The 14,977-nt window shown below is 36.7% G+C and overlaps 2 protein-coding genes across 6 annotated transcripts in view; one reads left to right on the forward strand and one right to left on the reverse strand.

Annotated features, from left to right (window-relative positions):
* Positions 1 to 3,574, forward strand: part of LOC306853574 (uncharacterized protein) — a 27,349-nt gene extending 23,775 nt beyond the window's left edge. For 2 of the 3 annotated variants that reach the window (XM_079391086.1, XM_079391087.1), the window contains 2 exons: positions 83 to 1,127; positions 2,241 to 3,574. In XM_079391086.1, coding sequence (XP_079247212.1) covers positions 83 to 90 — 8 coding nt within the window. In that variant the 3' untranslated portion in view covers positions 91 to 1,127; positions 2,241 to 3,574. Of the gene's footprint in view, positions 1 to 82; positions 1,644 to 2,036 lie in introns of all 3 variants that reach the window. The other variant, XM_079391085.1, reaches the window with a different exon arrangement.
* LOC306853575 (four and a half LIM domains protein 1-like) lies at positions 3,561 to 13,885 on the reverse strand. 3 transcript variants are annotated; one of them, XM_079391089.1, is made up of 7 exons: positions 13,672 to 13,885; positions 13,309 to 13,377; positions 6,276 to 6,460; positions 6,032 to 6,209; positions 5,774 to 5,943; positions 4,660 to 4,846; positions 3,561 to 4,229 (listed from the first exon to the last, which is right to left on the reverse strand). In XM_079391089.1, exons 3-7 carry the CDS (start codon positions 6,429 to 6,431, stop codon positions 4,075 to 4,077), a joined length of 846 nt encoding a protein of 281 aa, XP_079247215.1. In that variant the 5' UTR covers positions 6,432 to 6,460; positions 13,309 to 13,377; positions 13,672 to 13,885; the 3' UTR covers positions 3,561 to 4,074. The 3 variants fall into 3 exon arrangements, with proteins under 3 accessions (XP_079247215.1, XP_079247216.1, XP_079247214.1); XM_079391090.1 differs by lacking the exon at positions 13,672 to 13,885 and adding an exon at positions 12,301 to 12,461 and having other exon boundaries at positions 3,568 to 4,229; positions 13,309 to 13,363; XM_079391088.1 differs by lacking the exons at positions 13,309 to 13,377; positions 13,672 to 13,885 and adding exons at positions 9,514 to 9,562; positions 9,692 to 9,751 and having other exon boundaries at positions 3,568 to 4,229.
* Between the last annotated feature and the right edge of the window lie 1,092 nt (positions 13,886 to 14,977).

The following is a 14,977-nucleotide window of genomic DNA, read 5'->3' on the forward strand; positions in this document are numbered from 1 at the left end:
GGCTTTTTACTCTAAGTCGTCTGAATGGTGTTTATATTGATTTGACCTCACAGAATTGACGATGTTTCTCTTGTTCTCTCAGAGATGTGAATGCGCAAGTCTGTTTAAGGCCTGCTGATTATTGCACTCCGTGAGTCACGTCCAGCTGAGCCTCAGAGTGTCCGCGCGCAGACTCGTCTGGACAGCCAGGGAAAGCGCACAGTGCCGCACAGCCTCTGCAGATAATAGATGGATAAGGCAAGAGAAAATAAAGACAAGTTGGAAGTAACAAGCTAAAGAAATGCTTCAGGGAAAATGATAGATTCCTTCAGTGTGCTTGCTTTGTTTATCAGCTCTACATCTTTATAATAGACATCAGGATTTGTTTTTTCATACATTTCTTAAATGTTTTTTTTTTTTGTCTTTTAAATGTGGAGACAACTTATTTATTCATGCGGCTTCTTCACATTTAAACCACTGCTGTCTCTTGACGGTTACCACGTGCACTTTTTTGCTAAATTCCAGGTGTTCACGTGGCACATACGAATTCGTTATAGCTTAATCTGGTTGGTCGAGTCAGTGTAAAGCATTTTGAAAAAGGAAACTCTCACATATCTTCAGCTGACATCGGTTCCAGTCAGATGTACTAATTAAAACCCTGTGTCTGAACTGTTGAGTGGAGCTCAGGAATGTGATCCAATGTAGAAACATGAGGTTAAACGGACTGCTAGTGCAGCAACTCTCCAGTTCTGATGTGCTTTTAATGTGACCTCAGGATATTTTCCTCTAAGCTTCTGTTTCTCCTCTCTAAAGGCATAAACATGATCATTGTATAGTGTTTAACGCTATATCCCCTGGGCAACAACTTAAGCATTCCTACTGTGTAACACTTGTAGATAGCAAATCTCACTCGAGATGTTTCATTAAAACCGTTTACCAAACTGATTGTAATTGAAATAGAGTGCATAAATGTTCATACTGCCTTGAGCTCTGAGATTGAAGGATGATGGGGCTCAATGCAGACTGACGTTACACTTTTGTTTAATGAGGTTTTTATGTTCGTTCCTGTTCTGTAGTAAATGCCTGTATTGTTGATATCCTGTTCTACCTGTACATAAATATGACTAGTTAGCAAATATCTAATTTAAGTGACCCTCAATATGACTGCATGAATCTATCTGCTACTATATTGCGTAACATAACACAGAGAATTCCTGTAACTCTTGCGCACTTTCTGCATGTTTCTGTTTCATTTGTTCCAGTGGCTAAACTTGAATGATTTCATATTCTTCAATGCCCAAAGTCCCCTCAGGGTTGTACTGTACTACCAGGTCCTGACGTTTCCTCGTGTATATAGTTACTGTTAGTTCTCGCATCCATTCATGGCCTAAATAATCACAATAAATTTAGTTCTCTCTTTAAAAATGCATAAATACACTATATTGCCAAAAGTATTGGGTCACCCCCTTCTAATGAACATGTTTGACTACTTTAGTCATTTCTATGAGTACAAATCTTAATATTTAAGCATATAATGATATTCTAGGGAATTGTGTGCTTCTAATTTTATAGCAACAGTTTGGACAGGACCCTTTTCTATTCTAACATGACAGTGCCTCTGTGTATAAGGCATGGTTCAAAAAGACATGCTTGATTCAGTCAGTGTGGAAGAACTTGACTGGTCTGCAGAGAGCCAAGTCTTGATCCCAGCTGAACACATCTGCTGTGACTTTATATGCAGACCTTGAGCCAAAAACTCATCACCAAACACCAATGACTTGTACATAAGGGTACTGTCGTTTTAGACACGTCCAAAACTGTTGCAACAGAGATGGAAATACAATTTTTAAATACATTAATTGTTTCCATCTTTGTTGCCACAGTTTTGTTAGTGCCCTTTTTTGTTCTAAAGAAGGGGATGTCCCAACACTTTAGTCCTTATAGTGTCTATACAAGTCATTGGTGTTTGGTGATGAGTTTTTGGCACAAGGTCTGCATTTAAAGTCACACGGGTGTTCAGCTGGGATCAGGACTTGGCTTTCTGCAGACCAGTCAAGTTCTTCCACACTGACTGAATCAATCATGTCTTTTTGAACCGTGTCTTATACACAGAGGCACTGTCATGTTAGAATAGAGGGTCCTGTCCAAACTGTTGCTATAAAATTAGAAGCACACAATTCCCTAGATTATAATTATATGCTTAAACATTAAGATTTGTTCTCATAGAAATTACTAAAGGAGTCAAACCTGTTCATTAGAAGGGGGTGACCCAATACTTTTGGCAATATAGTGTATTTATTGAAAACTCTTCTAAGTATTATGTAATCAGTATTAGGCTGTCTGGCTATACTTGTGGTTGGGAATAAGAACTAGGCAGCAGGTTAGTTTACTGTACTGTAAGAAAAGCTGTTGCTAATCTAACAGGCCAGATGTAACGAACTGTACACAGCACTAGCACGCATTTTTGACTGTGAAGTGAGTTGGAAAAACGAATGTGAACTGAGGGTTACAAGTGAAGTCAAGAGGGCTATTTGATTCTGAAGCTGCTTTGTTTGAACAGGGATGTTTGCAGAGAATCCATTAAGCATGTTGCCTCTCATTGAGTTTGAGAATTGCGATTTACATTTGCAGCCAGAGGATTCAGGGGAAGTTCAAGTGATTTATGCACTAAGTGTGATTTGGCATTTGACTGTTGATTCAAATGTCTAGACTGATTGGTCTCCATATGCTTGAAGAGTTTAGTTGGCTTTGTGTATTGTAGTTGTGTAAAATGCTGAGTTTCCTTTGAAATATTATTCACAGATCAGTTAAAGGCCACAAAGCTTAAAGAAACAGTTAAGCTTGTGTTTAGCTGACAAGTAAAGTTTCCTTATTTGTATCATTCCATCCCCACTTAGAAATACTGTAGATCACTCAATATGTATTTAATGTTCTTCCGATATTTTATATGCAACCGCTTTCTGTGATTTTTATCTTTTGTTGTATAATAGTCATTTTCCAGATTGCTTTTGGACTCAGGCTCTTAGACTCCAGTGGAAAAGTGTTTGCGGAGGTTAGAAGTGACCAGCGCTCATTGAGATCATTGTGATTCCCTTGGTTTTGGCCTTTTATACTCGTAACACTTTACATTTCCAAAATTGCTTCATGTTGTGGTGTAGCTGCTGCAGACCCAATCATTGAGGCATGGGTGTATGTTAGTTGCGTTTGCTTTCGTAATACACTAACACAGCCACTTTCAGACGAGTTTACTCCAATGCAGATGTTTCCACTAATGGGACCTTGAGAGCCCTTTGCGCTTTATACATCAGAACTAAAACTGCTCTTTAATGTCGAGTACCCAATACAGGGCTAGAATAGGACGGTGCCTTAGATGCAGAATGGGCTGTATTTTATTTTCATATATTAATACCTTAACGTGTCACGTGAGCTTACCTCGGCCATGACAATCACTCTCCTCGACCAGGGTCATGAATGGGATCTGCTTTTGTTAGAGCAGTTTCTTGTCTTGAAATAGCCCTGTCCACAAATTATATTTGTAAATATATCTAAAGTGTACTGGGAAAATATAAATTGTTAAAATAAAGTTTTGGAAGATAAATGTTTGGAGTCATTTATTGTTTCATGTGCAATGGGTTGAGTCTGTTCATTAGTTTGTTTGCCTCTTTTCATTCTTATAGTTGTATTAACAGAATGACTTGCATAAAAACATTTCAAAGGAATTATCCAGAAACTAATCAAACATTTTTTCCACAAAGCAAAATGAGTTTACTAAAACAATGCATGTTGTATTGCTATTGTAACATCACACACTTTCACCATAGATTTGCAACAACCGAAGCTTAAAATGCATTATGTTTGTAAATCCAGCGATTGCATTTATGATTGCGGTAATATGTTTTGCATAAGAAAAGCCCTTCATATAGCACTCATTATCTGCTCCAAGAATTTGATAAAAATTATCTCAATCTTCCAGTGATTTATCAATGCAAACACCCTCACTGGTTTCTCTTAACTTGAACACTCAAAGCTTTGCAAGATTTCAACACATTTCATCATATCTATCTTTATTGCTCATTAATCAGCTGTATCAGGCCCTCACAGCTTTTTGGCGCAGTCAGAGCAGTAGATGTCATTTCCGTTAATGACAAAGCGCTTGTGGGCCATGGAGAGGGAGCATTTTTTGCAGTTAAAGCAGTATTCGTGCCAGGTTTTGTCCTCGTAGTTTACCACATTGGTCCCTCTGCCAAATCCTGGAACACAGAGAGACAACAAGGGTAAATATGGATTTTTTTTTAATTATAAATGCAATTATTAGTGATGTTTTCTATTCCTTTAAAGGGATAATTCACCCCAAAATGAAAATTCTGTCATTAATTACTCACACTCATGTTGTTCCAAACCCGTAAGAACTTTGTTCATCTTCAGAACACATTAGATTTTAACAATGTCCTTGCTATATTTCTGGGCCTTGAGCATGTCAGAAAGCTCTCGGATTTCATGAAGATGAACGAAGGTCTTGCGTGTTCAGAACAACATGAGGGTGAGTAATTAATGACAGAATTTTTGTGTGAACTAACCCTTTAATGTTGTGTAGTTAGAAGTGTTGCAAGTTTTCTGTAATTGTGGGGAAAAAATAATGATTATTTAATACTGGCACAGATGCATGTTTGCAGATTATACCTGTAATGGGATTTTGACATCCAGAGCACTTCTTGGCCACATCAGCCTTATAGCAGTTCACACAGTAGAACTGATCTTCATGGGCCGTGAAACGAGCTCCAGCCAGAGGTTTCTTGCACGTGTTACACACAAAGCACTCAGAGTGCCAGGGCTGGTCCTGATAGGTGATTCCACCGCTGCTGATGGCCTGATTATTAGGACAAATCAGACAAAAGTATAGAGGGTTCAGAACATGCCTGATAGGAATGGTTAGTTCTGGTCTTCTAATTTGATTGTCTGGGTGCCGTTTCAAGGGTCGTTCATTCAACCGACAAAAGATGAGCAACAGTTAACTCTGCATTGACTTCATTTACTACAAAGCAACAAGAGATCCATGTATACTATAAAAAAAATTATAAAATAAAAAAAAAATCCAAGTTGCATATAAAAGAAAAGATTATTGGAGTATGGTTTTACAAGACTAATTTAACATGTTTCTTGCTGTTTCTTTGTAAATATTTGTGAAATTTACTAGCAATAGTAATAGTTTGTTCAATGAGGTGTTTTTAATGCATTAAACTGATCAAAATAAAATTTTAATGGAGATTTCAAATAAATGTTCTTTTGAACCGTCTATTCATCAAAGATTCCTGAAAAACAAAATGTATCACGGTTTTCGAATAAATATAAAGCACAACCGTTTTCAACATTGATAAAATTGTTACATGAAATGTTTCAGCAAATTGGCACACATGAATGATTTCTGAAGGAGTAATGATGCTGTATCACATCACAGGAATAAATTACATTTTAAAATATATTCAAATAGAAAACAGTTGCAAAAACATTTCACAATATTACTCCGTTTACTGTATTTTTAATCAAATAAATGCAGCCTTGATGAAACAATTCACAAGACTTTTTTTTTTTTTAAACATTCAAATCTTACCAATCCCAAAATTCAAAGTAATTTGTTTGCTAAGTACCTGTATAATAGTTTGCTTCCAAATTAATTTTGCAATAATGGCCGTCTGACTGCATTATGCCCGAGTTTCTACTGCACTGTAATAGCCACATTCTGTTCCATCTATGAAGTCTTTTGACCGTACAATCCTTCAGTATACTGTTAACTGACCTCTTTGCAGCGGACACAGTTCTTGGCAAACTTCTTCTCATGGCAGGCAGTGCAGTACATATCATCACCCTTGGTCAGGAAGCTCTGGGTGTGGATTGGCTGCTTGCACTCAAAGCAGATGAAACACTCTTCATGCCAGACTTTATGCTTGTACTCCACATTCTTAGATCCTACAGAGAAACGCCAGAACTTTGCAGTCATTGACAACACTCTGTGCGCGATATTTTGTCAAAAGGTGTTTGTGTGCAGTGCACACACCTGGCGTAATCGCTTTGTAGCAGCCCTGGCAGCGAGACGATCCGTCACGGTCTCCACACTTCCCACACATGATCTTGCCATCGTCCTTGGCAGCAAAAGACTCATTGGCCAGCGGTTTGTAGCACTTGGCACAGCGGAAGCAGCCCTCATGCCAGTGGCGGTTCTTATGGGTCAGCTCCTGAATAGAAAGCACCGTGAGCTCTGCACAATGTAAAATGCTCTTTAAAAGGATTTCACCACCCACCTTTGCATCAGCACCTATAGGTTTGCGACACTCGGCGCAGGTGTTGGCGCAGAGCTTGTCGAAGCAGCGCACGCACACAGGCTTGTCGTCTTTCTTGACATACTTCTTACCCTGCAGGTTGTCTCTGCAGTAGAAGCAGTCGAAACGCTCGGTCATGGTGGAGCTCAGATAGCTGCGGGGGCCTCCTGGGACAAAACAAAGGCAAAGTATAAAACTGACTTATTTATTGTCGGTAACACTTTATTTTAAGGTGTCCTTGTTACACGTTACATGTACTTACTATTATAATAACACTTAAATATGCATAATTACATGCAAGTAACCCTAAATATAGTAAGTACATGTATTTAATTAATATTACTCTGTACTTAAATGTATAATTACACTGTAACAAAGACAGCTCAAAATAAAGTGTAACCGAACTGTCAAATTAGGACTTTCTGTGAACAAGAGGTAAGAGGTGATGACTTTTCATCTGAACAGTTTGGTGGTTAAATGATCATTCATTCCCACCTAGCAAAAAATAAATCAATGAGATAAAAAATAAAATATATATTCTTTCATTTTAAAATACACAAAATATATATTTGCTAAAATGTTATATTTTTGTACCAATATATTACTGGCTATTTATTCAATAAATGGAGTGCAAAATAAATGTTTTTAAAATATAAAAACACATTTATTTTACCCTCTATGTTTTTAAATCCAAGGAAATACATTCACATACATCCAAAAAAAAAAAAAAGGAAATGTTTTGCCCCAGAAATACATTTTTAAATATATTTTGGTATATGACAAACTGAGTGACCAGACTAAATTTGTGGTCTCTCCCACTCCATTCCACACCTACTTTCCAAATGATCAAACTTGTGCTGAGAACTGACCTGTTCCAAAATAGAGAATATTGGAGCATGATTCTCTCTCTATTCAGTGCTACATGTTCTTTAAAGCGTCTAATGCTGTTGTGAGTAGCGATTATTATAATTATATCAAGTCACCACAAGAGGCCAGTATAATAACGCAATAAGAATCCGTGTAGGCTAAAGGGGACTGATTTGACTGGGAGGGACTCTTAAAGGCTTTTAAATTAACTTCAGGAATTTCCTGTTTCTTTTGCAGATTATGTTTTCTAAATACTCTTGAAATAATGAAGTTGACACACGCACAGCTACTCTTTTATATAGATCATAAAAAATGTTGTACTTGGCATTGATCAGCACATATAGTTCTGACTTAAATTGATATTTCCTTAAACCAGTGTCCCTATAGATATTGTTAGGATGTTAAATGTTTTGACTGCACGTCTGCATCTGTTGTAAACACATCTTAGCAACCGCAAGCCAAACAACTTAGGAAAGTCTGCTAGAAAATCACCCCACAGATGTGGCCGTAACACTTCAGAGGCTCTGATAGTGCCGAAGCTGAATTGTCTGGCCTTTGATAAGTGAAGCTGTATTTTTAGAGTACAGACTCATTCTTACCAGCGGGGTTTGTCTGTCAACATCCTATTGTTAGCCCTTAAGTAAATATAGCCATCGTTATGGTTGCATTCATTAAATTCTACTTATTTAATCAAAACGATAACATGACGATAACTATAAAGTAAAATTATAATAAACAAATATATTATAAAAATAGACTGAGAAACAATAAATGCATTAAACTATACAATTATAGCAAATTAATAAATCATATAAATGAAAAACTTCAAATAATGAATAAAACACAAATATAACAAATACATTAAATTATAAATTAAAATCCCTCATCAAGACCATGGGAATCAGATAAGCCCTTTACGCAATCTGACATGGCTGGGGTTGGAATTGAACTGTGGGTTTCGTCTGGCCAGAGGAGAACTGGCCCCCCCGACTGAGTCTGGTTTCTCCCAACGTGTTTTTTTTTTTTTTTCCATTCTGTCACAGAGGGAGTTTTGGTTCCTTGACACTGTCGCCTCTGGCTTGCTCAGTTGGGGACACTTAAATTCTAGCGATTATAGTCAATTTGATTTTACAGATACTATTTAACTAAACTGAGCTAGACAATGACATCACTGAATTCAATAATGAAATTGAGTGTTTAATCTTATCATTAAACATTACTCACACGCTATCCTCCAATTTGATACTGTTAAGTGCTTTGACAAAATCTGTATTGTTAAAAGCGCTATATAAATAAAGGTGACTTGACATGATTCTTGAAACGAAACGGGTCAGAAATGCAATGTGGAAGTGAACATCAAAGTTTCCCCACTTTTTTTGGGGGGGGGGATCAGTAAGTCTATTTTCCTGCGTTTTCTCCTCTGACTTCAGATTTATTATCAGCATTAGTGTTGTGGCTTCTGTCAACTGAAATATCTTTGTGACCTGAGCAGTATGCTCAATCCTTAAGCCTTTTGGGATACCGTCCATCAGCTGTTCATTTTTATCTAGCTCTGTCAGAGTGTTATCAAATGGACCACTTTGTCCCAAAGCGAAGCGCAAATGCTGCTCAAAAGGTCAACGTGAGATCAAATTCAACCATGAGGAGAACAGTAACCAAAGAGAGCATGTCCACATTAAAGCAAACACTGATTGATGCACCTATATTTGACACTAACAAATGTAGTCCAAATAAGTCCTGACAAAACACTCTCTGATTGTGGAGAATCAGTGAATTAGCTTGAGCACTAAAATGGTCTAGATGAAGACCACAATCAGTTAAATAGAAGAACACAGCTGATACCTGAGCTCACCATCACAATTACACAGAAAAAGAAATATTTACTACATTGGGTTATACCAGGCTAGCTAAGATTGTCTGATACTGATATTGCACAGGTCTTCGAATAAGATTAATATTGAGCTATACTGGAAATATGAAACAAACTTTACTGGAAACCCCTCCAAAAACATGCAAAACCAATGCATTTTCATATTCAAATCACATATGGACAAACCAAATCACAAAACAGCATATACACTACCATTCAAAAGTTTGGGGTCGTTAAAATTTTATGTTTTTGAAAGTCTCTTATACTCATCAAATCTGCTTTTATTTAATGCAGTAGAAACAGTAATATCTCAAGCAACATTTCTTATCACCAGCGTTACAATAAAATACTGAAACCAAACTTTTAAATAGAAGTGTAAGTTCAGCTATAAACCATATCCAGCAAAAGTACCACCGATGGATGCACAAGAGGAGAATCCATGGGCCGATCCACCAAAAGCTTTTCATGACTGCACATCTTTACCTGAGTGTTTGTAGAAAGTCATATCTGCTTTCAGGAAATACAGGAAAGCCTTGAGGAAATGAAAGAGATGGAAAGATGGATGGAGAGAACCAAACAGCCAAAGAGTTACAGGGGAACTCCACTCTTCTCTTTGAGTTATTAGTCATATATACGACCGCAGCTGCCCCTTAACACCTACCCCCTGCCACCAGTTGCCCACCACACCCATGGCCTGTCCTCCCAAACCAAACAACCAAATCCCAACCAAAGCATCAGCTGTCCTCTCCATGTTAGGCTATGCTACAAAAGATAAGTGAAGGGGAGGGAGCCAGAGAGAGGGAACTGAATTCATCTGAATTCCTTGCTTGTGACTTCAGAGAGCAGAATAAAGGAATTTTTCAGGTTGCTGATTGTGATGTATAAAGAAAACTATGCTTCATTTGGACCCAACCAAGATTCCTGTAGTGATTTACAAATATGTTTGACATTATCCAAAAACTCGAAAGATGAGTAAACGCTACAGGAACAAATGGTTTCCATGAAAGGACTGAAGCCGTCTGAACTCATCCACAAACATCTCATCTGGAAGATCAACATTGCAGGATTCTGGACACATTATTCACACAAAACTACTGTGTATTTTTATCACTGGCACACATAACAGCCTTCATACTTCCACTTAAAATATGTTCAAAAATTAGTAGGCCTAAGTCCTGAGAAAAGTGATTCTATCATCATTTGTTTGTAGATGCCACTTGGTTTCAAATTGTATGTTACATCCTCATATTTTTAAAAGTGACTTTTTAGAACCTCTCTATATATTAGAACATGTATGAGGTGTAGAGAAATGTGTTTTTGTTTGTCTGGATGAAATGTTGAAGAAATGACTCATTGGTGGTCAGTGTTGACCCAGTGTGGACAATGAAAACAGACCCACCTGTCCTCTACTAAAGTCCTGTCTCGCGGGAGGCCTGAAATAGCAATCTGGCATCATGCACTAAAACAACCCCCTCTCATCTCTTATCTAAACCCTGCTAGAGAGCAGATCACAGCTGAAGGCTGTTGGCAGGACCTACGACCTGAAGAATCCACTCGTGAAGAGGATGAGGAAGATACTAGTCAACATAAGAGTGGGTCAGTGTTGACGTTAAGGAAAACATTTGCTGTAGGCTCTTGTTCATCTGGATATGATGAATTCACTGAAGAATGTGAGGTAACAATAAATTGGAAGTGTGGGGCAGTTTGGAAAACAAAAGCACTATTATGGCTCATAAAAGTGAATGGACCAGTTCTTCTAAACGTGTAAACTATTCATTTTATCTCTCGCCAGAGATCTTATGCATTTTAGCTTACCAGTGTTACTTGGATTCTGGCATCTATTAAATCTACTCCATTAGGAATTAACCAAGTAACCAAAATAGGCAGCTCCGCTTTCAGAATTTCCAGGAATGTGTCTTAAAAGCCTCTCAGTTACGATAATAAATCCAGCCAATTTATCACAATCCTATTCACAGACCAGTGACTCATCTGATGACCGTCCAGAGCTCACACAGTTAGGAACATGACAACATGTGTGCGGTAGGTCAGCATACCAGTGCTTTCCATCTCATTGACCAAGAACAAGCACTTAGTAAAGATCACTGGAACATTTTCAAACCAGACCTTTTCTTACATGTAAATACATGCAATCTTGAGCCATTTTAACTTTAGGGTGCAAATTACTTTTGTCGACAGACAAGTCTAAGCCAAAACACTGTTGTTTCAGGTCACATCCACAAATGATTCACCCTATGCTTCTGGAGAAAATATATCCACTTGTGCCATAACAGATGACTATTAGAGAGAATGTTGATTTCTACATTCATGGCTCTATGATGAAAACAGTCCACCTTAACCATTGACCATGTTAATAGAACACAAAAATTCTGATTAACTGATTAAACGAATAGAGAATGCTAGTGTTAGAGGGTCATTTTTGAAAATAAAAAGAAATATATAGAATACAGTATTATATATAACAGTAAATAAACCTTCAGACAAAATATTTAAGTTCATATGTGTGTTTTTGTTGAGCATCACATTTGATACATCAGCCTTTCATGGTTAGTCAAGATTCTGATAGTGTATGATAATGTAAAAATCATTCAAATCTTTATAGTAGATTACATTCATAAAACGTATATATTTATAAATATCAGTTATCATTTTATATTTCCCAATAATATATTTTAGTAAGATTATATTTAAATGTTTAGTTTTATAATCAAAGCTCTGTAGTTTTTATTGTGGGAGAAAAACGTATAGACCTATAGGTTGTTTCAGTCCAAGTAAATGTTCCTTTTGAAATATCACGAATGATATTAAAGATATTCTAACATTTAATTTCTTAAATATCAGTTAACCACGACCTGGAGGTGGTCATTTTTATAATTAGACTAAAAGGACTTTTACTCACTAAAAAAGCATAAACTATCAATCAGACGGCAAAAGGCATGCAGTAGACAGGTTTTCCAGCAAAGTTTTCATCATGTTGAGAATTTAGAGGTCTTTGTATATATTTATGTACAGTGGGGTTGATAGGGTTAATATATGTTTACAGTTTAGCTTGAAGAGGGAGAGCAGCAGAAGACAGGAGAGATGTGGGGCCCCCAGTGGACAGAATGAAGTTGCGCAGTCTACAGAGCCCCACATTTCCTAATTAGGACCTCCACAGAAAATGTTGTGTTTTAGACATATACACACAGTGGATTACAAAGATATGTTGAGACCGAGACTGTTCAGCTGAAGTGTTTCAGTGTATGATTATACCTGTGTGGGATCCATAAAAATCTGTCCAGGATGATTTCTACTGACACAAATATTCTGAAAAGCCACTTTACTTCGGATGCTTTCAGGCTAAAAAGCCACATGAACAGAGGTGTAATGTGCATGCAGTGGATAAGATGGAAGTGAGAAATTTCCACAGTATCCTTAAAAAAAAAAAAAAAGATTAAAAACTAAAATAATAATAATAATAACATTCATAATAATAATAATTTTAAAAAATCCTGAAGTCAGTTTAAAAAAAAAGTTTCAAGTGGTTTTGTTTAGAAGTCAAGTATACAATTATACAATTGTATTACAATAGAAATAAGAATCCTTGAAGAATAAAATGTAATAACATTTCAAATGTAATAGAATCAAATGATCTCCTGCTGGATAAACTGAAATTCTGAACAAATCCAAAACCATAATAATTGTTTATTCAGCAGTCACTTTTGTAAAGGATTTTTTTTCCTGAAGGAGTTTGATCCCAATGAGAATTCCAATAGCATTCCTGACTCTCAGAAAAAATCATGGGACAAACTGCAATAAATGTCTTAAATTAAATCCTTTCTCAAATGCAATAATGTCTTTACAGTATAAAAGTAAAATTCTACAGGTGTGGCTCAGGAAAAATAACCTTCAGGACAGATTTAGATTTAAGGGCTATGCTTAACTTCGGCATTTGTTTGGATACAAGTCGGTCATCGCTTGCACTATAAAACTCAATTACATGAGAAAAAACTAAATAAACTAAAAATTTGATTTATATAGATTTTGTGTAAACTCACCCTAAACACCATAAAAACACAAATGTTACATATTCTAAAGTTTGTGAAGTCTACCGGGTACATATTTCATGAGAAAAATACTTTGGTATATACATGATAATTTAGTCTTTAGACATTTCATACGATCAATTACTATATTACTAATAAATACATGCATTTGTATTAAAGAATTCCACAGAAACAGTTATGCATCTATCTTCTATAATCCCTAGATCACACTTACCAGTGAGAGTCGCAGCTGTCTGCAGCAGTGATGAGAGACGGTCTCCTCCTCGTCTGCAGGATCACCGGGCTTAAAAACATCCACAAGGGGGAGTGAAAAAAAAAAAAATCAGGGTATGATCCAAATACTTCGAGTTTATATCAACAATGACATCAGACTGGAATTCACTCTTTGTGCTTTAACAATTGTGTATAAAAGCCTAAAGAGAAGTGCGTTGTGATAAATAATCATTCTATGATTAGTGATTCATTCAGAATAAATTAGAACACGTTTATAGTCTTGCATATACTACAGCTCATTTTTTTTTAACAACTACTAATGCGTCACTTCAGATGCTTTATTCTAGTAGAACACATTCCCTACATGCTTGCTGAAAAGAGAAACCACAAAGATTTCATAGCTTTCAGAGATGATCCAGAGTTTTTCTACTTCTACGGTTCCATGACGAATCTTTGACATCCATGAAAGCCTTACATTCCACAAAAGGTTCTATATCAAGGAAAATGGTTCTTTAGATTGTTCTTCACACTGAGAACTGTTCACTGAAAGGTTTTTGGGGAACTATAAATGGTACAGTGTAAGATCTTGAACACTTGTGATATATAAAGTCTTGTGGAATTAACAGAGCACTACTGAGGGCACAAATATCATCACCTTTAAACAAACTCCAGCTTGCCATCAGTTCCTGGAGAGCCTCCAAACGGTTAAAGACATCAATGACATGGAGAACAGAAGCTATGAAGGGCCTGGCAGCAGCAGCACATCTATGCTTATTTATGTCCTGGCACCAGAGACTGAGCCAAACCAATCCCTTCTGCCACATAATAATGTTTTGTTTAGTAATCATTGATAGCAAGACAGGGGGCTAGTTGTCACAAGGACTAGATCTCAGTAAAATTGGGTCAGAAATCCAGTTGCGTACATTTTGCTAACTCTATATCTTCCAAACAAGCACTTTTTTATAATTGCTGTTGAGTAAAAAAAAAAAAAAAAAAGAAAAGCACTGATATATATATTCAGTCAAGTACATAATTACATGATTTTAAAGGTTGAATTGCATGCTCGGAACACCTAGTCTCTGCCTCTATTAAAGGAGTTAAATAATAGTTTAGAATTGGAGTGAATAGGATTTTTCTTCCATCCATTTGTGTTCACTTTGCCATGTCACAATATTTGTCTCTGCTGTTGATGTCTGAGAAAACAGAGTACTGAAAGTGCTTGTGAAGCAGAGGTGCTTTTACCCTTTATTTAGCCTCAAACAGAAATTAGTTGAATATGAGAAGAAAAAAAGTCTTCAGTCTAGTTCTGAGATGTTCCTAAGCATGTCTGCTTCATTACAGTGTGGCTGGGTGAAAGTATGCTATGTGTTCCCTTATAAACAGACACAAATCCCTTTTTTCTGCATTGTTGTCAGACTATGATGTAAATGTTGGACTGGGTGTGATTCCAGTGAGGATGTGCTCTTGTTAAGAGTTCTGACCATATAAGGAACATATTACCTGATCTCTCCTCTGCTCTCCCCAGTACGAGGGAACAAGATAGACAGAGCAAGAGTAATTAATTAAATCAACAGACATTAAAGTAAATGGTACAAGCTTAAAGACCCTTAAAGGTATAGTTCACCCAAAAATTAAAATTAATTACTCACCCTCATGTGGTTCCAAACCCG

The sequence above is a fragment of the Barbus barbus genome, assembly GCF_936440315.1.
Source record: "Barbus barbus genome assembly, chromosome: 33".
Classification (NCBI taxonomy): domain Eukaryota; kingdom Metazoa; phylum Chordata; class Actinopteri; order Cypriniformes; family Cyprinidae; genus Barbus; species Barbus barbus.

Bases quoted from the DNA above. Each gene is read 5' to 3' on its own strand.
- LOC306853575 (XM_079391088.1), bottom strand. From the start codon at position 9,721: ATGGGTGTGGTGGGCAACTGGTGGCAGGGG. The intron at 9,563-9,691 runs GTAGGTGTTAAG...CATTTCCTCAAG, and splicing joins TGGGCAACTGGTGGCAGGGG to GCTTTCCTGTATTTCCTGAA. The intron at 5,944-6,031 runs GTGTGTGCACTG...GTTTCTCTGTAG, and splicing joins CTACAAAGCGATTACGCCAG to GATCTAAGAATGTGGAGTAC.